General features: G+C 40.2%; 1 protein-coding gene across 1 annotated transcript in view; it reads right to left on the bottom strand.

The window, feature by feature from the left end:
• Window positions 1-25,160, bottom strand: part of Lrmda (leucine rich melanocyte differentiation associated) — a 999,007-nt gene that overhangs the window by 395,229 nt on the left and 578,618 nt on the right. Inside the window, exons 3-5 of the mRNA XM_090346626.1 lie at window positions 24,592-24,718; window positions 16,103-16,242; window positions 4,831-4,948 (exon numbers count right to left, since the gene is read on the bottom strand). Of these exons, the coding sequence (XP_090202752.1) occupies window positions 4,831-4,948; window positions 16,103-16,242; window positions 24,592-24,718 (385 nt within the window). The remainder of the gene's footprint in view (window positions 1-4,830; window positions 4,949-16,102; window positions 16,243-24,591; window positions 24,719-25,160) is intronic.

Here is a 25,160-nt window from a genome sequence, read left to right as displayed (position 1 = left end):
GTCATGTTTTCTGAATGTCATGTTTTGTTACCCTCCCCGATGTGATTGTTTGAATAAATGAGTTCAAAATATGTAAAATTTCCTAACAGGTCGCTTCCCAAAATGATCTGTTGTTTATGGCTTTTGGTGAAATTTATGGTATTGGCCAGGTAGTAGAGATAGGGAAGCAAACAAAGAAGACAAATTTCTGCCTTTATAGAGCTGGAATTTCAATGAATGAGGAGTTACCTCATCCCAACAGTTGGCTTCCCTGTTAATACCACTGCCTGTCTTTATCCTAACTTGCACTTTTCCTGGAAATCCCAAAACATACCTTTAGAGACCAAAGATATACAGGGGAATTGGGTCCTAACAGCAAAGGTCAAGAGCAAGACTGTGTAGTGGACCCAGGAGCAGGCAATTTTCAAGGCCAAGCCACTTTTAACTCTCCACTTAAGGAGTAGAATGGAAAAGATTTCTAGTAGGGGCATCTACTGGAGTTTATTCATGTTACACATTGTGTCTGTCTTCCTCCTCCTCCTCACCTTCTTTCTTCTTTATTTTCTTTCTTACTCACTCACATACTCACACACATCACAGCTGTTATAAATATCTAAGAATATCACCACACAGATAGGCTATATAAAATTGTACAAATACACAAGCCACACATGATGGGAAACCCAAGCATGCTCACATAAAGGAATGCTTGACAAAGCTTCAAGGACACCCCAACACTGTTAAGAAACGTATCTGTCAACACACATTAACTGGAAGGAATAGTCATGAAGACAAGCAAACAGACACATGCCAAAACCCTTTCCAGTATAGGCTGTGTTACTCTGTCCAGGGTCTCTGTAGCTGCACTGCTCATGGTTCCCCAAAGGCTCTAGAGATTAAACAGTTGGTAGCCAACTTTGTATACATGACTGTAAACAAGAGGGATCAGCTTTAAATAATTATGTCAAAGAAATGACAACTGTGCTCTTTGCCAGAACAGGGATGAATAATTACAAAGCCAGGACATAATTAAGCAATTGTTACTGTCGGAATTTTGAGCTGTCTCTCTGATGTGTGGGGCCAGCGTGCTACCACCTCCTGGACAGACCTCTCCACTCCTTTGATCTATATTTCCCAGGGGTTTATGGTCTGGTCATTATAGAAGACTTTCTGGGGAGGTCATACTCTTCTCTGTATTAAGAATGGCATGATTCAATTGCCAAAATCAGGGCCCTCACTCTGTCCATTAGCTTTGTTGCTCAAGGCTAGTGTTCTACCACTTGGGCCATAGTGCTTCCTCAGGCTTTTTGGCAGTTAATTGGAGATATGGCGCTCTCATGTTTGTCTGCCTTGCCTGGCTTTGAATTGGGAATCTCAGATTTCAGCCCCCCTAAGCTAGAATTACAGGTGTGATCAACTGGCCCCTGACATAAATGTGTGTATGTATATGTGTACATATATATATATGTATACACGCATTTCTGGGAAATAAGCAAATCTTAGCTATTTTAGGTTCATTAACTGTCAATATACACAGTCACAAGTATGTACACATACAGTGTGGAAGAGCCCATAGTAACATCAGCTATCATCTCTTAACAAATGACATCTTTCTATAAAACAAGCAGAGCTCAGACAGAAGGCAAAAGTAAAACAAAAGCCAAAAGGCAACAGCAGAGGAAAGATGTGTCATCAGGAGAGGGAGGGGTGGAGAAAGAACTCTTCCTCATGCCCCACGGTCTCCCAGGTACCAAATCAAACCTTGGTGACACAGGGGGGCCTATTAGTTCCTGGCTGATTTTGCATTTGCATCAGCAGAGAACACCCAGCCTGCCCGCTCCCCACCTCCAAGGCAAGGGCTATGATTGGAGAGGCATTTTCCATTCTTCCAAATACTTTATGTCAGGAATAAAATGAAAACAGCTCCCCAAATCATGGCCTCCTTGATCATCCATCAGCTTATTCTGCTGAATAAGCACAACAGGCTGCCGCCGCCTTGGAAAGGACAGAAACCAACTTGAGATTCTGATTCACTTATGAAAAATAGGTCTTCAGCCAGTGTTCACAGCACAGTGTCGGCAATTCGCAGGGAGGAAATTGCTCTACACTTAGAAACCAACTCTAAACATATACATACCTTCCAGAACATACATATGTATATATACACAGAGACAGGAAGCATATATACACACCCGCAGAGTAGCAAACGTATGTCTGTACAAACTATGAACAGGCAATCGGTAGTCTATTGAACACCAATTTATTAATTCAGCAAAGAGTTCATTTGGCCTCTATCTGCAAGAAAAATACCACTGTATGTCTCTGAAAACAACAAAAGAGAATTGTGTGCCATTCAGAGACAGAGACAATTGGACACAAGACCAATAACATAGTGGAATGTTCTTGGGCTTTTCAAGGATCATGACATAAATACAGCATCTAACCAGAGGCCAAAGACCCTTCATCCTGAACCAATCAGGATTATGTGCCCTCTCCAAGACTGTTTATCCACAACACAAGAGCCAACAGTTTCTGAAGTCCTCTCCAGTTTGGAAATTACGGGCCTCCACAAAAAGAGAACTAATGGATCCTATGTTTGTATTAGAGTCTTGTCTTCTCTTTTCTCAAATAATAAGACATTTTAACTTAGTTACTAAGGATATTAGAGTCAATCACACAAACATGAGTTAATTCTATAATTGACTGGAACCTAATTGGAAACTCTGAAGAGCACTCCTGCTGATGTTGCTAATAATTCAATCAGCCAATGGTGGATTTTTAAGGAGCCATTTCCTATTAGTTTAAAAGGCAAGAGGGGAGTTGAAGGGAGTGGAGGGAAAGTGAGAGAAAAACATGGCAAGGGGTAACAATGTTCAAGAAGTGATGTACCTACTACCTGACAAATGTAACTGGTATATCACCCCAACAATAAAAAAAAAGTAAAGTAAAATAGAAAACACAAGGGGATTCCAATTCTCTCCATCTCTAGCCTACCTAAGAGTCCTAATTCCATTTCTTTATTTAAGACCTACAGTTAATTAGGTTTCATTTGAACAAAGACATCCATGGGGAACATATTTATCTCACTGCTCTAGGAATAATAGAGTAAGAAGACTTGGGCTCCATGATCAGACACAAGGAAAAGCTCTAGCCCTGGGAATTCTCATCTATGTGATCTTCTTCAGGCCTGATGTCCCTCATCTATAAAGCAAGTGAATGGTTCCTTGTGCTTTATAGGGTCAGATGAGCATTCATTAACTTATATGGAGTGACAACAGTAGGACAGAGATAGGCATGTACTAAGTTCCCAAACAAGTAGAACAGACTATATACTTACTACTCATTCAAGTTTCACTTTGAAGCAATTGGTGGTGGGACCATGGGAAAGTTTTATATGCCAAAGACAAATAAGAGCAGGGTAAGAACCTATCTATATGTATATACATGAGGGTGGAAAATTGAAGATGGGCAAGTTCTAACTCAAGAGATGGCAGACTTCAACTGTTGTGTTCTGCTAGGTTTGACAATATCAACTGTTCCTGGAATACTTTAAACAAAAAAAAGTTAAATAAAAGGCCAAGAAATAAATTCTTGCACTTGGACAAAATTATAAAGGCTGGAATAACTACAAGCAGTCATGTGCAGTACGTCAAAACTGTGTCCCAATAAGGAGAACTGTTAAACACTTTAATAGCTATGAAATGAATCACTCAATTAATTTCCCACATGCTGAAACAGGTAACAATACATTTATCTGCCACTATTCTACCCTCTATATCATATATTTCCACAACTGTTAGCAATTTTATTCAGCATAACGGGAAATCAGTTGCACCTCATGGATTCAGGGAAAGTGGCTTGAGGTCTGCTGCCAACTGAGCAGCTAGATGGAAGAGATTTCATTGTTCTGCTCTGTTCTGATTTTATTTCTTTTTCTTTTCCTCCCCTTAATCATTTCCAATATATGTATAGAGAGCTATAAGTCAATAAGTGAAGACAAACGAGACGTCCAGCATTTCCGTGCCTGCAATTTAAGCACACAAGCAGCAATCCTGGGAGATGACTGAAGAGCTCCATAGAGCCCCAGACTGGTGATGGTTCTCTGAAGGGATCACTGGGGGTCACTGAATCCATTCCCCAGTCTCAAGCTTCACTGAAGAACTGAAACTTCTCCCAGGAAAATAGATGCCCTTAAAAAACATCCCTGTGTCTGAATCTGTGACCCCAAGTCAGATCTCCCCTGCCTCATCAGAGCTGCCATTAAGTCAGCACCTGGTTCACTTTCACAGTCTCTGTTAGTAAAAGAAAGGTCAGTAAACAATGCTTAAACAGACCCTGGTGAGCTGCATGTGGGGAACACATGCAGGCCCTGGGACACATTGTCAGAAAACACTGCCTTCCGTGCTAATATTATCTCAGAAGCTGCAGAGCCCTCCTCTGTGGTAGAAGGAAATTACTCTCTGCTTGCTCCTCTTCAGCAGTAAGAAAGAAGTCTTCTGAAGGACTAGAGAAATCCTACCACCCCGAACAGAAAATGAATGTCTTTTCCCTTCTACTCCACAAGTGTAAAGAAGAAAACATTTCTTACTTCACCACTGAACTGAGTGGTATTGTTTTTTTAGGCTGAAGTATCTACAAAAAAAAAAAATGTTCCTTTAGACTGGGTCACAGGAAGACTCAATGTATACCCAGTCCTATTTCATGTAGGATCAACAGTACATCTATGCATGTACCCCTAATATAAGACATCACCAGCATCTTAAACACAAGGAAGACATACCTCATGCTCAAAATATGGCCAATGGTTTGAAATGTGTCTCTCTCATGAAGAATAGGGAATAGGCAGCCTACCTTGGGCTTTACCACCTTCATGAAAGCCCCTCTGAGCAATGCCTCTTCTCGTTCTTGTCTGGTTACTTTCTGAGCATCCAGGAACTTCAGGTTGGGCAGTTTGTACAGAACAAAGTACCTAGAAGAGAATAGTCAAAAACTACTCAGGGAGGCGAGGTAAAGCCTCAAAGACACAGTGTGGCATTTTTTTGTTACCCACCATTGAGCCTTTAGGAGTTTAGGTCTTGTTCACTTCTTTGAAGATATTTACAAAGGTAATACTTTACACAGACACACAAGTTCACTTTAGAAGTAGCAGCAGACCCTTGCTGTTGACAGCTATATGATTCCAAGGAGAGTACCATGAGGAACAACTAAGAAGGCTTAGGGTATGACAACTTACAGTTGTGCTACAGATACTTGATTCATTTTTCTTTGCCAGTCCTGGGGCTTGAACTCAGGGCCTGAGCACTGTCCTTGGGCTTTCCTCAAGGCTAGAGCTTTACCACTTGGGCCATTTCCGGCTTTTTTTTTCTATGTATGTGGTACTGAGGAGTCGAACCTGGGTCTTCATGCATGCTAGGCAAGTACTCTACCACTAGGCCAAACTCCTAGCCCCCTTGATTCATTTTTGACTGTGGTATCATCCAACTTTTACTAAAGACATGCTACCTTATAATAAGTTTAAACTGTCACTTTATCATTTAAGGTAAACAAATTGCATGTCCTTTTGGCTTGTGAAGGATTAGTATAACTTTTAATTTGCTTTTGGGGGTATATTTGCTTTGGGCAAGATACATTTTCACAGTGCAGGTAAACACTAAGTAGATCATGTGACAATTTAAAACCAATTGACAACAATTCAGGACTGGCTCAGACCTTCTTGGCATCAAATGAGCTGCACAATACATATGAAAATTGAATTTTTTTTGTTTCTGAGATTTCTTCTGGTTAAAAAATACTTTTGATAATACTTGGTTAAACTATGTGTAAAAACTGACAAATAAGGTGGGTTTACTGCATACACCATTTGATTCAAAGGTAGAGACACACATCCCTACCTGGGTTAGCTAGCAGACTTCCAGCTCAGCTTCTTTGCAACCCAGGAAGTTCTCAGGAAGACTAACGTATACTCCATGTTGCTATTTACATTACAGCCATTTGTGTGGATCATTGTGTACACTTGAGAGGATAAGACTTCACATTACCATGTAGGACAATAAACTAAGCTGTAATAAGCCCATGACTCCAGGAAAGAAGTACAGAATACATGTAGCTGAAAGAAATGCTCCCTTGAGGAATCAAGGCAAGGTCTTGAGAGCGTTCTGTTCATCATTGGTTATTCTAACAATGGCAATATGAAGATTCTCTTCATCAAGGAGAAACAAGGGCTCTGTTTCTAGGGGATGCTGATAGTCAAACAAATGTCAAATGAGCTCTATATCCTTCAAATGTACCTTTCAGACTCCAGGGTTCAGGCAATAGCTATGCCTGTGATGAACTGTCCTCAAGAAGTTTTCTATAGAATTAATAAGATGAGGAAAATTATAGAATATAATTTTACAGACACATAAATAAATGTCTAAAAGGCACAGACACTATTGATACTTTTACCATTTCAATGATAGTCACCTACTGATAGGCTTTCCATGATGGTCCTGTACTCTTGTGAATAAAATGAGTCACTGATAACAGCCTAAATTTTTGGGACAGTCCTGGGGCTTGAACTCAGGGTCTGAGCACTGTCCTGGGCTTTCTCAAGGCTGGAGCTTTACCACTTGAGCCACTGCACCACTTCTAACCTTTCCTATGTATGTAGTACTGAGGAATCAAGCACAGATCTTAGTGCATACTAGGCAAAGCACTCTACCACTAGGACAAACACCCTACCTGATAAGGGCCCATTTGACCCGGAAGAAGGGGTGATATATAATGTCAAGAACGATGGATGGTCTCTGAAGAAATCAGTCACTTTCTCCTTTCCTAGGCCTCCCCAGGATTCTCTAACCTTTCAAGTTCCAACCCCCATGAAAATTTCTACACCTTAAACTCACATTCCTTTCTTCCTTCTCTATGCTTCTAGAACATGTTACTAGTACCATACAGTCCAGCATGTTGCTGTATCCTTGTTATTTTCTTAGTTTCTCAGTTCAACTATAAGCTTCTTGGTGGTAGAAACAAACCTCTTTGCGTAACTACACAGCATCTATAGAATACATACTAGAATGGACTCAACAACCTCCCCATTGATCCAGCTCTGCAAATATTTCTGTGCACCAGCAATGTATCAGGTTCTAGGAATACAGAGGAAGTCAGACATGAATCCCTATACTCCCCTGAATGGGGACAATATATCCACACACAGAAACCAGTGCGGCTAAGGACTAAAAATATGTACAGATGCCTGCAGATGCATGTTACTATTCAGTGAGTCCTATGTTACTCACGGCATAATTGAAAACTAAGGGAGAAAGGAGACACAAAAACCTCAAGAGGGTATATAGTATGCCTGTGCCTTCCAGGAGCCAAGTGATTTCCTATTGCCAAATGGCCTTCATATGCCTGTCCAAGTGAAAGACTTGGTTGGCTACTCAAAAGCCAGAGACACCTACTTAGTGGCTACCAGTGACAATTTTCTTTTTTTGTGTGTTAAAATCAAAACATTCAGAGGTTATTTGGGGGCACATTTTTCCCCACCAACACAGTCCACCCCAAAGATTTATCTCCTGGAATTTGACTCTGTTTCCTTCTTGCTACCTGGCCTCTATCTATTTCCCTTACCTTTCCAAATAATCCTAACCTTATTTTTTTTTTTTTAAATCAGGAACGTATTACCCAGAGCATAGATGTTCTTTTTACCCCGTGGTAGAATTCCCACCGGCCTCAGACTGTCAGAGAAAACTTCCATCTTTCGCATGTAGTGGCAAAGTCTGGATGACAACAGATTCTTTCAAATAAAGACACGTACAGACAGAAACAATGTCAGGAGTGACGCGCAAAGGAGTAAAGACACCCACTAAGTGTAGGGTGGGGAAAGATGAATATTCAGGTGAAGACAACATCAGTATTAGAAAATCAGTCAATGTTTAATGATGGAGTGAAAGATTCCTTCACAGGGCTGGCAGGAACCACGATGACAACAGACCGCACATTGTCATTTTGTCTCACTTTGGATCACAGCCCTGAAATCAAAGAAGAAGACAGAGAGAGGTGCTAGCTTTTAAGCTAGTTAAAAAATTTTTAGATGACAAAGAGCTTACTGTGTATAGAGCACCCTTCTGATACAATCAAAGAGACAGACAGGATGACAAGACTGCCAGTCACCCCTGAGTCTCAGGGTGACTTGATTTCCATCTTCAGGATTGGCTTGAGTTTCCAGGTGGTTACTTACTGTTCAGAAATGTTTGAACGTCATTAAGAAAAATTGTCATCAATTCAATCTGACATTCACCAGCCAGGCTGAATGGATGAACTTTGGTCCAAACTTGGGACCAGCATTCAAAGTTCCTCCTTCAAAGTTATCTTCTTGCATTTATCTTTCATACATTCAATAAATAAGCACTGGGCTGCAACCACGTGTGAGGAACTGCGCAAGGTGCTGTCCTAAGGTGAGGAAGGAAACAGAAGGCCTTTGCTCTCTGTGAGCTTCTATTCTAGCACTGTGTGACAGTGCGGTGCCTCTCAAATACAAGCAGGCATTCTCATCTGCTCAAACCCTAGAGGCTGTGAAAATAGAGATTACTGCTCCCCAGCCCCCAGACTTTCTGATTCAGGAGTTCTGGAATGAGGCTTAGAATTTATGTTTCTAATAAGTTCCCAGGTGCTGCTGTTGTCCTGCGGAGAACCAATGTCCTAGTGAAAAATAACTCCATAAGGAATAATAGTTTTGGAATTATGAGCATGGTGACACAGCCATGAGCCTCCTTCTCGGGGCTGCCAACCGTATGTCTGTGGTATACAGAGCCCAGACAACAGCCCAGATCTTCCTGGCCCTTGATGACTTAGAACTGGATCCAATATTATTTCCAAGTGATAAGTCAGTAGGCTTCTGGCCTGCCTGTCCTATCCTAGTCTTGGGAGATCTATCTCCCTTTATTCTAGGTCATGTCAGGGGTGTCAAAAAGCCACAGCTTCAATCCTGAGTATAATACAAGTTTGCCATAAAAATACAAGAGCAGATTCCTGAAGCCACAGAATGAAAGCATTTACAATATCAATTCAACCCTTGTAAATTTAATCCAGTGTTATTTGTTGCACCAAAACCTCTTTACTGTGATGTATTACTTAGTTACTGGGGTTATCACAGCCGTATCCTAAACTTGCATAGTACATAAAACATTTCAGTTAACAATGTGGGAAGGTTAACTCCCCCAGATAACCTGCAATCACAAGGGCTAGTCCAGATGACATCCCTCTGTCAGCTTCCAGGAGCTATTGATGGTTCAATCAGTTTGTTTTGAAGGTAAAGTACAACAAAAGGGCAGTAAACTTATTCAGACTGTCAACAGGGGCTATCGGGAATGGGCCTTGCAGGTAAGTAATTCTGGGTGTTTTAAGGCTATTATCAAACAGCAATGGTTGAAGGAAGAGACAGCTACTAATAACACAGAAGGCAGCCATCATAAACCACTTTATGGCAGAAACCCCCATCCATAAATCCTGCAACACCCGGAGACAGCTTCAGATTTATAAAACTGCTTGTTAAGCCAGGGCACTGCTTAATGAAAAGAGATCCGTCTAAATTCTGAGTCTTAAGTCCCCAGCTCCAGAGGGCTACTCTAATTTTCCTGACCTTCTCAAGGTGGCTGAGGGGAAGCCCCCAGGGGGCTGATGGTAGTGGGAGCCAGAGCCATTTGGGGCTGTGATATGGAAGATGAGGTTATCAAGAAGAGAGCAGGGATCCTAGGAGCTATTTAAATACTCATTTGTCTCTGTCTAGAAACTGATTTCTTAAAAGTGAAAGACTAGCCACCACTGCATCTCACTGTTCTCTCGTTTCATGCAGAGTGTCCCATTTTCTTAAGACTCCTTTAAGGACAAAGCTGAAAGTGAATATCAGTAGCAAGAGAAAAGGAACAATCTAAAGGTTTTGTTTTAGTTTTATGTTTTTTTCCCTCTGAAATCCAATTTTCTACTCCTATCTCAGTGCACTGGTGGTTTTTTTTGTCCATCTAAACTTCAAAGAGAGAGAGATGCTCTTTCCTTCTGCCCACAGTGGTCACCCTAGGAGAATTGGCTGCTCCCCAGTTAACAGGGTACAACCACAGGAAATCCCTGATTGTCACCAATATCTGCTGAAATCGTGTTTCTTTCTGAGTCTATTCACTAAATACTAAATGTTCTCAGGACAACATTTGGGAAATCAAAGATAGGAAGATCATGAGTTTGAAGCCAGCCTTGGCTACACAATGAGGAAAGAAAAAAAAGCAGGGTGGGAGGAAGTGAAGGGAATAAAGAAGAGGAAGGGAGAGGTGGGGAGGAAGGATGGAACAAGGGAAAGAAGGCAGGCAGGAGAAAAAGAGAAGGGGGGGCTAGTTTTAAGTTCTTAAGGGAACCAGGCTTAGGTGACTAGACTATCTTGTTTTTTTCCATTTATAACAGTTTGTGCTTTGCATTATGTCTTTCTGCTTTCTTGCTCACTATATCTAATAGGGATACAGTGAGCCACTGATGCCCTACCTGGGACCTCAGATCATAGCCATGGGTGATCTATGAGCTGTGTTCAATCCTCCACAAAGCTTAACACAGGAGGGCTTTCTTTGTGCCAACAAAATATTTCAATTCCTTGTTGTTGACTGCATTACCTCAGTTGGGCTTACTAACCCAGGTTACCTCATGTTGACCAAAAGCACTGATCAACTGTGAAATGTGGCTAATTAATAAAAGAAAACAAAAAAGAATGAGCAATGAGCCCAAAGCCCTTGAAATGTGGAGGAGAAAATTCAAATGGAGGGAAGTCTTCATAATGAAAACCTTAGAGCTAAAAGGACAGAGAAAAGTGTCCAGGACTTCAGCTGATCTTCCAATGGCTGGGGAAGATTTTGGTTTTAGTCTCTGTTGCCTTTCTGAACCTCAGTTGATCTCTCTGTGAAATGGAGGGGATGGGCCCAATGATGTCTATGCCTCCTTCAAATCATCTTGATTGAATTCTCTGTGCCTCAAAGTTGGTTTAAAGTAAGTGCTTCCATAGCATTCCTTCTCATTGCCCTGATTCCCTTGCATACCTTCCTCTAGATAAAGATACTGAGAGAAAGCCAATAAAGGCCAAGGAGTTCTGAACAACACTGAGGGTGGAAGAGCTCCAGATGCCCAGAGAGATGACAATGATCTCACACTAATGAGCCTGAGGTGAGCTCACCTACAGCATTAATGAATGCCTGATAACTGCCAAAGACCAGTAGATTTTCCTCACAGTTCACTGGCAGCTTGTTTGAAGTCTCTGTGCAAACACTACACATACACAGGACAGTCCAAGGCCCTCTACAGAGGTTAACCCGCAATTACTCTGTGGGCTTCTGTCACTTTGATCTTGGGGTCGTGACCTTTGCTTTCTTGTGATCTTCAAAGCCCAGATTGTAGATTAGCTAGGGAATGCTAGCTGGGTTATGTAAACCACAACTTTTACAGCTTCTATGTAGTGGGAAATGGTAGTAGCCCAGGACAGCCCAGACCTGAAGGGTTTCTGGGCCTGCCTTCCCTTGGCCTAAGTGCTACAGACATTGGACAGGCCCCAGTGCTGCTCCTTAACAGGGAGCAAAGAAAAAGGCCATATTTTAAATAATTTAAAGTTGTAAGGAATACATCAGGGCTTACTTGAGGATTGGGAGAAAGAAGAGGCCCACCAGTGACTATTGGGGTACATGCGAATGTAGAACAAAAGGCTAAGAACCGAGCAAGCTGATTTGAATATTATTTGAAGATGCAGTCTGGCATTGTCCACTGTTGACTTTTAAACCATTGTAGAAAACAAGAAGACAGGAAAAGAGTAAAAGGGAAGACAAATGACAGACCAGTCTGAGTACCTAAATTTCTTACTAATTTGCCCTGTCTACCAGAGTTATCTTAGTGCTATGATGGTCTCTCTGGCCAAGACCTCCCTGCCTGTTCTATCTTCCTGCACCACACAGGTAAGCCTGTGGTTACCACATTTGCATCCATTCAACATTCATTCCACAAGAGCGCCACTGTATCCACACAGCAAAGCTCAGGTAAGGTTCAGTTCCCATAACATGTCCATGGGCATTTCTCAGCCAGGAGCTATGATGGATGGCAGAGTAACTCCCAGGCACCATTTCCCTCCTGTCCCAGCAACAACTCAACAACTCAGTAGTATGTTCATGCTCACACAGGAATTTAATGAGCCCATTTTACTGTAGTGTGTGCCAAGAAAATTCAACTGGGTGGGTACATTGTTGGAGGGCAGAGTAGGAAGCCAAAAGGGTTTACTGAGAGGGGGGGCAGGGAAGGGAGGAAAGACTCCACAGAAATCTGGAACTTCATAAATCTAGTTACTTCCCAGTTCAGGTCCAGTGGCTGGCCACAATGTCACCTAAAACTGAGCTGACCTCTTTGAAATCAACACACACATGGAAATAAAACAACACACACACACACACACACACACACACACACACGCACGCGTACACACACACACACACACACACTTGTTTTGATGTATGGCTGGGTGACATATTATAAATATTACATCACATAACCACAGTGGATGCCAATCAATAAGACATTTTTTTAGACAGCACTAAATGAGCCATGGATTCTTGCTGCTGAATACACTCCTTTAAAGCTCCTACTACTGCTTAAATGATTAATATAAGACATATTGTCAGAAAATGTACTTAAAGTGAAAAACAGTAAACTACAGAAATATCATTCATTCTTTAAACAATTTTCTAGTGAAAATGTCACATAAATTTACATAGAGGGGCTTTCAGTAACAGCTAGAAAGAAGGTAGACCTTATGCTTTGTGGGTACAGGATCCAGAAAAATGTTTTATTGAAAGAAAAACAAAAAAGGCAGCTGTGTGGCTCTGTACAAATGGAAATGCCACCAAACTGATTTCAAAAGTCATATTGTGAAACTCTGAAATTTCTCAGGGGTAAATGAAGCACAAACTTCAGGATAAACAAAACAAAACTAGTCACAGACCACAGAGTGTAACTACATTATACACACATTCATCTCTTCTGAATACAAGGGTGAGTACTTAACAAGCAAAAATAAAAAGAAATGCATAAATGAATAAAAATGCAAACATGTTAGAGAATCAACCCACCCTTCTCATTCTACTGCACCACTGGATACAGCATGCAGTGAGCATGTAACTGAGTGGACACATTCAATGTCTCCTCTACTGTTTTTAGTCTCGGCTTCCCTCATTACAAAAGCTTCTTGCCTTTCCTGTGGATGATGTATGGATTCTCAATGTAAATCTGATCAGCTACAGTTTGGGCCATGTACAGGCACTAGAATCCATCCCCTCCTGTTAAGGTACTGTATGTGTTCTTTTATCTTTAAAAAAGAGAAAGCACCAGACCTGCAGTGGGCAGGACCAGGCTGAAGGACGTTCAGGCTAGGCCATGAGATGAATGACTTAGAGAATCAAGCTCTTCCCCCAAAGAATCACAGCCTCAACCAGGATTTGGGTTAAGCCTGAAAAAAATATAGCCTATTGCTTGTGAACTGCATTGTTGGCACCCATAAGTCTGACTCCTAATGGTCAATGGGCATCTGAGGTGTCATGAATGTCCCTGGGCTTGTCTATAAGTACCCAGCTCTGAGAAGAGATGATTCCAAACCTCTACCTCTAGAAAAGTTATGGAGAGATGTTTGCATCGCCAGCAGCACTAATTAGGCATTGTTGAGGCTTCATGTCACAAGTAGACTAGGTCCATACTCACTGGAAGCCAGTCTCTAGATGATGAAATGTGTAGAGTAGTGAGAGAAACCTCTAAGAAGGAATCGATGAAAAGCTGAGACAGAAAAGGGAGAAGGACACCTGCTCAGCCACTGCTGGTCTCAGGATGCTGGAGCGTCTGAGCATCAGAATCTCCACAGGATGATCTTCAGTTTGCTGCTGAGTGAACTGCAATGCCCTGGATGATTCTGAGGTCACTAAGGATCACTAATCAAGACACACTTCCAATTTTAAAGGCTCCCAGCCAAAACTGAGTTGACATAAGATCTGTTACCTTACGAATCTTAATATATTTGCCAATGTGACCATTTACAATAACAAATGAAGTAATATTAGCTTTTTTTCCCATTGTACATCACTGCAACCTTAAAAGCCCTCTTTGGGGGGGACCAAATGTAACAGGACAGAAGTGGAAACTGCCTTTCTACTACCTCTCTCATTTTTAGAACAACAAAACAACAAAAACATGTCGATACTTGTCGACACATATAACACTGTGATTCCATGAATAAATGAATGTGCATGTAGGAACGTATTCGTGGACACAGATACATATATACATGCATATACACATATGTTATTAAATCACTTTTTAATGAAGTAAATAAATTCAGAAAACAAACGATAATTGTTACAAAATATGTTTAATAGGAAATATTTTTTGACTTTCATAATCTCTCAAGATATACTGAAAATAATAACTGCAGTTGCCAAGCTATGGTGTCAGCTTAAGTGTCTATCAATAGATGAACAGACAAAGAAAATATTGTATACAATGAATATACAGCCATAAAGAACAGAGTGATATTATTTACAAGAAAATAAATGGGATCTGAAGACATCTTGTTAAGTAAAACAAGCCAGCTACAGAAAGACAAGCTTTCTCTTATATGTGGAAGGTAGAATATTTAAAAGAAACAACCTGAAATTAGAGAAAGTACTGAAGGGTGATGGAGTGAAGGAGATGACAGAAATAGGAAAATAAGAGAAGGCAGCTGTAAGAGTAGACATAATCAAAGTACAATACATTCATGCATGTAAATATGACAGTGAAACAATTAATATGCACAATCAGTATCAATCATTGCAATTTTTAAACCATCTTTAAAATAATTGAATTTTTAAATCCCTGAGCTGAATAGAGTTCCAGAAACAAATTATATTCTAAGTGATTAAGGAACTTAAAGTGATAACTTAAAAATGTAAAAGTATCTACTTGCTAGATGTGAACCACATTTTTCCCAAACACAACTCATATTTAAACCACAGCCTCACATCCCAAATGAAAACCCTCATGATAGAGAAATAGTTCTTTTTTCCCTTTTTTTGGTTGGTTGTGGGGCTTGAAAAGGGAGTAACCACTCTATACATTAAAATAAAAATATTCAAATAGAACTATAACTGAATTCTTGAGCTTTATTAGTATGTATGTACATTTTAAAATTCAAAATAGCCTTCATTAGTTATATTTTTATCTTATACAAAAATGATTGCCCCAACCATATTTTTTCATTGGCCTCCACAGTGTATTCAATGAGTTCCTAAAGAACAACTTCGTCTGAAACTATTACAGTCTTTTTTCACTCTTCCAAATCTATGTCCCTGGAACCTTAACTACCTCTCTTTTACTTCCTCTTTTCCATATTAACATGGATAGGGTGTTAATATTGTGACATAGAGAGAAGCTACACACATGCCAAGATCATTAAACCAGTCATACGGTATTCAAAATGAAGAAGGAAACTAAAATGAATGTTGTACAACAGATAAAATCAAATAGGTAAGATGACTTAGATGCAGAGAGAGTCAAGGAAAGCATTTTACCTGGATCTCATCCAAGCGCATGGTTAATGGATTTAAGGCAAACAGGTCTAGGCCTGTGGACCTTCTTCTTGAGACTGTATTTGATCTCCCTAAAGTTTAGTGGGAAAAAGTCTGTCTCTACAAGGTGAGTCTGAGGCAGACTGCAGAAAGATTTCACAATACAAACTAAAGGTCAGCAAAATATTAACAAGGATCAAATCTACCGTATTTTATAAATGAAGTTTTATTGCAACACAGCTAAGTCCATTCATTTACAAATTATTTAGGCTACTTATGTACTATAATACCAGGTTTGAATGGTTCTGACAGATTTCATAAAACTTATAAAACCTACTTACTATTTGAAAAAAAAAGTTTGTTAACTTGCTTCTGTGAATCAACAAAGGGAGAAAATAGCTCTATGTTTTCCAAAGGTGAAAGTGCTAACATTATCATGTAAAGTCCACTAATACTTATCATTCTATTCTGCATCTCTCAGTATTTTATCATCCCCAAGAGATACTGTTCTGTACTTCTTCCATCATATGGACACTTACCTGTATCTCTTGTAATCTTCCTCATCCTTTTCCAAGCTGACCAGCTCATTAGGACATGCCACATTGCCCAGCAGACTGAGGTACTCTAGAGCTGGTGTTGCTTTTGCAAGGTGATCAAGCAGACACTCCAAATCAGTAATGTGACAGAAGTTAAGGGTCATAATCCAAGAAGACAAAAGGCTTAGGAAGGTCATCTAACTTCTGCCTATGAACCCAATTTCACTACTTGGCCTTACAGAGGAATAAAAAGCAGTCTTCTCTTCCATATGATGAGCCCTTCACATATCTGTGGCTCACATGCTTTCGTTGCATCTTTTCTAAGCTAAGTTCATCAAGCATTTTTCAAACAAGATGCTCTGAGCCATCACATAGAGGAATAAATGCTATGCCATGGGTGGGGGCAGGGAGGACATAGCAAGTACACACCACAGGAAGAAAATAAGCAGAAGAGCAGTGTATAATGCTCATTTACTGCTGACTTCAGTTTCCCAATGTCCACCCCATTTCCTAAACAAATATCAACAAAATGAATGTTTTTTTAATCCTCTGACTCTTTCACAAATAGTATCTGAGGATGCCACACATAGTGTGATGACAATAGGTATTCACAAAGAAAGAGTAACCAGAAGGTACAACCAGGAAGGTGAGGTTGGAAGGACAGAGGACAGACAACCAGGAATCAAAACATGATGAAAACAAAATATAACAACTGTCTTTTAAACTAAAGCTCAATCATCATACTCAGTATAAAAGATAATGAATATCTAAACACAATTAATTGATAATGAGCAATTTCAGGGAAAATGTAACTTTTCCAACAGATACTATCTTTGTATGCTTTCATTGCTTGTATGTAAAGAAAACAAAGGGACAAGGGAAAAATAAGAGCTCTGCTACCTTCTATCAATATCATCCTTATACCTAGGCAAGAGCTATTTCTGGGGCAGGTGCTCTGGCATGCCTTCCTCAAAAATTTTTATGTCTCCATCCAGTACCTGGGATTCACCAGGGCACAACAGGGCTATCTAGATGGAGTAGTACTCTGTGCTTGAACCTGGACTAGCCTCAGTTCCAGCACTCTCTACCTCAGTTTGCTCCAACCTCTACCCCACATAGGGGACCCATGTAATGCTCTGGGAAGCACTAAGACTGTTGCCTACTGGGTGGTCACAAAACCTCAAAACCAAGTCCTCATTCCAAGAAGGCAGTTAAGACAAGCAAATCCTTCACTCTTGTTAGTTAGAAAAGTGTTTCTTTGATGGGACTACAAAGTGATGTTAACACACAAATTCAGATCTATTGACGTGAAAGGGAGACCTAGTTGATGAAGTAGAAGGCCTCTATACTACGGATGGGAAAACTTGAATCCAAACCTATTTCCTCCTTCAGGCAACTGCCTTCAAATTTGGGTCTGTTTCATCTCTTGCACAAAGAGGGAACTATGTGAAAACATGATTTAAAATAGGCAAGATTTGCAAGCTGAGCAGATTTAAGCAACTGAATTTGAAAAAAATTAGGGCAGCTTAGCATGTTCACCATCCAGGGATGTAGACCTACTTTAATCTGAGAACATGTAGGTATGTAGATTTTTTCATAGAGCTAATTAGGCACCACCTGAGGGAATCCTTGCTTGGACAGGGCCTTTCCAAGGGCTCTTCTCCCAGTCACATGGTCACGTATTTTTATAAAATGTAAAAAGCTCTCGTTGATTGAGGTCATTGTTTCTTACATTGCCCTCCTTGAGCTGAATGATGAGGGGAATGGCTACAGGAATCTTAGTGATCTGGCTACGGTGAACATTTGTAGGTGCAACATTTATGATCAATGGAAAGTATTTAAATGGCTTGCAATTATTTCTAGGAATGGATAAATTATTATAATAATATTCCCATCCACCCCCAACAAAGCTGATCTTAAGAAGCATAAAACTGATGATATATGATTAATGAACTCCAATTCAGAATTGCAGAACATGTGCATATACATACACAATCCTAACTTGAGCTGTTCTGAATCTTAGATAATTCGTTCATGAAAAAAAGTGTAAAAGTTTCTTCAAAATCTAATAATCCTGTAAGATTCACCAATAATATACTTTTGGTGACATTCCCAATAATAGGTGTTGTATCAGTGATCTTTCTATCATCAAAATGCAATACTGAGACAATTAACTTAGAAGAAAGGCATGTTTTGACTCACAGTTCTAGAAATCCCCATCTACACAGGGTTGATGCAGTTTCTGACCTCCAGTGGATGGGGTATATCATGTGGCAATGGTGGCTAGCACACAGTCAAACAAGATCTTATCTCATGGACCAGGACACAAAGAGGAGGGGATGAAAAGATCATAATACAATAAACTTGTTCAGAGGTACAGCCCCGACACTATCTCCTCAGTACCAATATTATAGACCATATTGTTAACACACGCACCTCTGTGGGATCCTTATGCAAACCATAGTTATAAGGAAACAGCAACATTGCTAATCCAACAAAAAAAACCCTAAAATTTTAATCAATCTAAAGATTGATTAGCAAAGTTTGAAAAAGTAGGAAAAAGTTCTAATATAAGTCTATCAATTATAGAACTACTGTGTCTATTCTAGAAATTTTAATATTTGAGGTACTTATCAATCCACACTTACAATTTCCCTTGATATGTTTTTATTCAAAGTAACAATCCTTTCACATCTCATTTAGCAGTCATCATTTTGTCACTATGAAGAAGGCCTTTACACTTCAGAAAAGTGGACCCGCCTTTGAGAAGGTCATAGATCCTCTAAACACCATTCCTGATGGGATTTTCTTGAGCAAAAGGGCTTGCAGGCTCTGGGAATCTTCAGCCACCCATAACAGCAACTTCAATGACATCCAGGAGTCCACCTCACATAAGACATTTTGACATTCCAGTGTTCTATGTTTTATAACCATCATCCAAAATGGTAAGTCAGGATGAGCTAATTCATCTCCCCCAAATCCAAACTAGATGGCAAGTGCTCAGCAGCTTCTCCTTGTGTGCTCTTGACCAGCCCTGCACGACCAGCACTGGTGGTGTATGAATTAGAAAGAGTTTTAATTGGCTCCTCCATCTTCTGGGTCAATAAGGGAAACACAGTCCTGTCTTGCCTGTTTTGGGGCTGAGACAGAACCTGTCACGTTCCTTTGTGTCAGGCTGCATGGAAAATTAAGCAGAAGCAATTAGTGAAGGAAACTTGGTATCTCCGGCTAACCAAGATGATGGTAGTAGAGACTCAGGGCTGCTCCTATGGGTGTCTTTTCTTTCTTTTTGAAACATTGGACGCTACCTGGCATCATTTCAACTCTCTCCAGCTGGATTCTCAGCACACACCTGGCTTCCCTCATCAAGTCTTCTCTGGAGGACTTGGCGTTTAGTTTTTTTTCAGTGTTGTCTACAGAAAGTTGCCATCACGGAGCCCAGCTGTCAAGGCTGAGCTTGCCAAGGGACATTTTCTGTGGAGAGTCCAAGATAAAGGCAACTTCTTGTTCCTAAGTTTGGAGCAGGAAGGAAAAAGTGAGCCTGTCTGTGTACACGTACAGGTGCAAAGGTCTGAAGCTGTTTCTCAGGTGGCAATAGCATGTCTAACTTCCCTGGCCTCAGCTGTAACTCAAAGGGAAGTTTCTATATGACAGATGCTGCAGGATGGGGTAAGCAGAGCTAATCCTAATGCTTGATTCTCGAATACTACAACATTATCACATTTGATTCCTGTATACATCAGAAATTTTATCATATCTAGAAAACAATTAGGAATATCTGGGTAGCCACAGGCAAGTAAATGTCAAAGTTTAGAGTCCAATCTAAGCTCTAAAGAAATTTCATTTCTATGGAGATTAGTTTTGGATTGATTCAATTTTTTGAGCTGTTGATATATTTTAGATATGAGGCCTTTGTCCATTGTATGGTTAGTGAAGATCTTCTCCTATTCTGTAGGTTTCCTAATTAATTTACTAGCTATGTTCTTTGCCATATAGAAGCTCTGCAGTTTAATGCAGTCCCACTTATCCAGACTTTCTCTAATTTGTTGTGTTTCATGATCCTTATTGAGAAAGTTTCAACCTGTGCCAAGGAGGCCTAGTGTATCTCCTATTCCTTCTTGTAAAGTTTTCAGTGTGTTGGCTTTTACCTCAAGGTCTTTGACCCATTTGGAGTTAATTCTAGTGCAGGGTAACAAAGAAGGATCCAACTTTAGTTTTCTGCAAGTACTTAATCAGTTCTGCCAGCACCACTTGTTGAAGAGGCTGTCTTTCTTCCACTCTATTTTTTTGGGTCCCTTGTCAAAGATTAGGTGGCCATAGGTCTGTCGTTTAATATCTGGGTCCTCAGTTCTATCCCACTGGTCTTCAGGCCTGTTCTTGTGCCAGTGCCAAGCTGTTTTGATCATTATAGCTCTATAATAGAGTCTAAAGTTTGGTATTGAAATTCCTCCTGCGCCGTTCTTTCTGCTAAGAAGTGTTTTTGCTATACGGGGTCTTTTATTATTCCATATGAAATTTTGGATTGCCTCTTCTATTTCTTTAAAGAATGACATTGGGATATTGATGGGTATTGCGTTGAATTTGTAGATAGCCCTTGGCAAGATTGTCATTTTCACAATGTTGATTCTTCCAATCCAAGAGCATGGGAGGTTTTTCCATTTCCTCAGTTCTGCTTTAATTTCCTTTTTCAGGGTTTTAAAGTTTTCATCAAAAAGGTCCTTTATATTCTCAGTTAGGTTAATTCCTAGGTACTTTATTTTCTTTGAGGCTATTGCAAAAGGAGTTGCTTTCCTGATTGTTGCCTCGTTCCTCTCACTGTTGGCATAGAGGAAGGCAGTTGATTTCTGAGCTCTCTGTGTAACAATTTAATGATAACAAAATTATATTTTAAGTAAAAATTAAAAATTATTTAAAATATTTACTTGATTTATTAAATTTATTGAATTTATTAAAAATAAAATTAAAGTAATAATCTAGGTTTATGTAGCAGATTTAGCAGGTATGATAAATGTCATCCACTCTACAGATGCCAAACTTAAAACATTAAACAAAGGTGGGGATGGCTCATGCCTGTAATCCTTGCTATTCTAGAGGTTGAGTTTCGAGAATCCTAAGTCAAAGCCAGCCTGAGCAGGAAAGTTCATGAGACTATTATCTCCAATAAACTACTCAGAAAAAGCCAGAAGTGGTGCTGTGGCTTAAGTGGTGGGGTGCTAGCCTTGAGCAAAAAGAAGCTCAAGGGACCAATGCCTGAACACTGAGTTCAAGCCCTAGGACCAGACAAAATAATAATAATTACACCAACACAAGAGAATTTGATACAAAAGAAAAAAATCCCATTTTTGAATAAGATTCCTAATGTGTTCAAAGATCTTATTTACAAGAAATAGTAAATACTTTTCAAAAGGCCAAAAATTAGTTGATTCTAGGGCTCTAGCAACTACAAAAAAAAAATCAGATTTTCAGAAGAAAGGATGTTAAGGCCTGAAGAAAGTGCTGAAGGAATGAGCTCTTGTTATTCATATCCACAGTACATGGCTGCCCTCCCACATTTATTCTACATTTGGTAAGTGGCTTGCTTTCACAACACAAGTAGCACTTTCAAAGTACTTATACTTGGGTGCTTGAGCTGCTAGAACAGTATGTTCACGTGATGTGGCTTATAAAGGATACTAGATATCTGTAATTCAATCAATCACCAGCATCAACCTCTGGAAACAAGAGGGAAACCATCTTAACCATCCAACTCTAGCCAGATATACAAGTGACCCAAGCAAGAGAAACAAAAGAACCATCCAACTGAACCCCAGACAATGAGCTCAGCTATGGAATTGTAAACATATAAAATGATGTCTGTTTTAAGCCAATAAATTCCAAGGCAGATCATTGTATAGCAAAATCTAACTGATAGAGCCTGTGTCTGAGGCATTTCATGGGGAACAACAACAAAGAGGAAGCTATCAATTGTTCGAGAGCCTGAGAAATTTTCACAAGAATTAAGACAGTGTATGAGTAGAAAAGAAAGAAGTGTTAGGCTGAGAGGATGGCAAGCATTTACCTACCTTTTAGCCTGTAACTTCTAAGAAAAGTGGAAGGGAGAAGAAAAGAAAGAAAAGAAGCCATGTTGCACCCTTGGCTCTATATGGTCAGGTTTACAGCAACACAATGCCTTCTGCTTCTGTCCTTCCCAGGCTATTCTCATTATTTCCACAACTTTGCCACTAAAGCTCCAGGGAGTTTGAGGCACATAATAGCAAAAGGACTCAACCAAGGACAAATATAATCCTTGGGTTTTGGAGCCAAGAAACCCACTAACCTGTGCTGTCAGCAACCTTAAAATGAAATCATCATCCAGCCTAACTTGTCTTAACAGTGAGAAACTGAGTGTCTCAGATAATGACTTGTCCATGGCCATAGAGCTGAATCTGACTAAGGTGCCTCATGAACTCAAGTTTACAGATCTACTATTTTTCAGTGGCATGTGACACAAGTCACAAGCACTGGGGCTCAAGGAGAAACTATATTACCTAAATTCTACATTAATTCTAGATGACTTTAATAATCATTCTAACTTTGATTAAGAATATTGTTGAATTAATCACCAAAGACAGACAACAAAGCCACAGTACGCATGAACTATAAGAAGTTTTCAAACAACTAGGACTCCTGGTTGGCCAAAGGGCAGAAGAGAGGAAAATCTACCAAAATTTCATTACACAGACTGCGTATTTACATACATATCTTCCGCTTATATTTCCATGAACGTGTCCATTAATAATGGCCACCAGAAGCAAATTCTTTTAAAATCTGCATATTTGGATGCACCCCAAATCACTTGTTGAAACCCAAATCATTGGGGAAGTTATTAGATCATAAAGGTAAAGCCCCTATCATGGAATCACTGAAGAGAAAGGAGAAAGCCAGTCTCTTCTTTTTCACTTCCACTCTCGATTACATAAGGATTCAATACAGAGTCATCATCAAAAACCCACACATACTGGCCCCCACACCCACAGCACCAGTTTATCCACTGTGAAAAGTAACCTTTGTTGTTACCCAGGCTTTGGTATTCTGTCATGAAGCAAGTGCTGACCTAGACAGTATTTCACAGAATAAAGGAAATACTAGCTTATGGATCGAACTGTAAACAGTGGCTAATAACGGCTTTTGTAAAAAGAAAGTCATCCCAAATGCTGACATATGCAAATATACTAAACTCAATGTGTATGTCTGCTTATATTTTACAACCACAAGGAAATATCTTGGTCCCTTTTCTAACTTATTGTGTCAGTGTGAACAAGTGATTTAACTACTCCAGGTCTCAAATGCTCCATCAATAAAACAAGGCAATCAGACTTCAAGTCTGAAGCTACACTGTGGAAAGGAAAGAATTTTGGATACAACTGCAGCTGAGATTGAATCTACTTAGCATCTAGGTAGCTACCTAGATCTGACCAGGACACTCATACCTCACCTCTTTCAGCATCTAGATATTTGTTTTTAATGATACCCTTCTCAAAGGGCTTGGTAAAAATAAAAATTGCTCCCTGACAAAATTTTAGAAGTAAAAATGGCTCCCTGGCAAAATTTAAAAAATAAAAATTGCTATAAGTACTCAAGAAGTTTTCTGGAGCCTATGAGCATTTTTGACATGAATTGCTACTAGTAATGATTAATTTCATCTCAATTATTGATGGAATGACATTTGATTCATGTTTAGGACACAGATAACTCCTTGCTTCATAGGGCTGGCATTTTAGCAGATGGCAATCCAGAATGGAGAAATCCAAGGCAGTTAAATTTCCCAAGGCTCCACTCAGTCTGGATTCAGTGCTCACCTCCTTAGGGAAACCACACCCTACAATGTTCTTCTGTGTCTCTCATCACAGCCCAAAGGGGGTATCCACAGGAATGGAAGAGCTGGGTCCAGTATTCAAATGTGTCTTTCTATCTCGGATCTTTCCTCCCTCCTTGCACATTCCAGAATTGTTCCTCAGCCTGCAACAGCACCTTCCAGAAACTTCCAGAGGAGGTCAAAGTTTGCTTAGCGGCATTACCTCCTACTGCCCACCAGAGGTCACCCTCCTACACAAGCCCAAGCAAACAGAAGCAGCTTTGCCTCCTTCACAGCAGTGACATTATTTTCTTTCTCTATTTTTATCTATTAAAAAGATTTCTTCACAGCCATAACTTAGATCTCTACACTAAAATGGAGCAACAGGAAGATATAATGGTGCATTTCATTTATGAATGACCTATAATAAATTACTCTGAAGTGTCCTGAGTGCCAGAAGACAGAACGCTTTGTCTGCCCATGGACTGTATTTCACATACTTTAATTTAGCTGACACATAAAACTCATTTGACATTTTGCAGGTATTTGTGTGGGGCGGGAATGGAAGGGGGCCAGAGGGGACAACTGGGGCTGGACAGGAAGTAGGGGGCCAGGCGGGAAGGGGGTGAACAGGCACAGCAGGCAGAGAAAAGGATATTTGGTTCTTGTTGAGGGTTAAGGTGTGCAGCTGGGGTAACCCTGGCAACACAAGGTCATCCCCGAGCAGATTGTTGTCCAAGATGAGCTCCTCCAAGCTCCTGAATGCGCTCAGTCCTTCCAGTGACCTGCAATGACAAAGGCAAGAGGAAAAATGATCCTGCACTAAATCAGAGAGGCTATTATGAGCCGAAATAAATATTTTAACCTTCCCTTTCAGGACTGGGAATAGTTTGGGCTTGGTGCCTGTCAGCAAAGTGAATGACAAGAATTAGTAGTGGGAGCCGGGGGTGGGGGTGGTGGGGGAGAAGGGGCTGCTGGCACTCCCTGCATCCTTCACGCATTGCCAACATGAAGGATGAGGGTCACTTAGTAAGTAGCCAGGATCCAAAACAAAGGGCTTCAGATACGGCCTGCAGGATAAATTTGTCAATGTCTTGTGCCTTCAGGCACCCAGCCTGGGCTGACCCTAACCTCCATTCCCAAGATAAATAACTCTGTCACAGTTCACCTTCATTCCCTGGACACAAATTTAAGTTGTCATCCATCATTCCTGCCTAGAAATATCAT

This window comes from Megascapheus bottae, chromosome 15, assembly GCF_031878675.1.
Source record: "Megascapheus bottae isolate mThoBot1 chromosome 15, mThoBot2.hap1, whole genome shotgun sequence".
Taxonomy (NCBI): Eukaryota; Metazoa; Chordata; class Mammalia; order Rodentia; family Geomyidae; genus Megascapheus; species Megascapheus bottae.
This window is presented reverse-complemented; position numbering and strand designations above follow the sequence as displayed.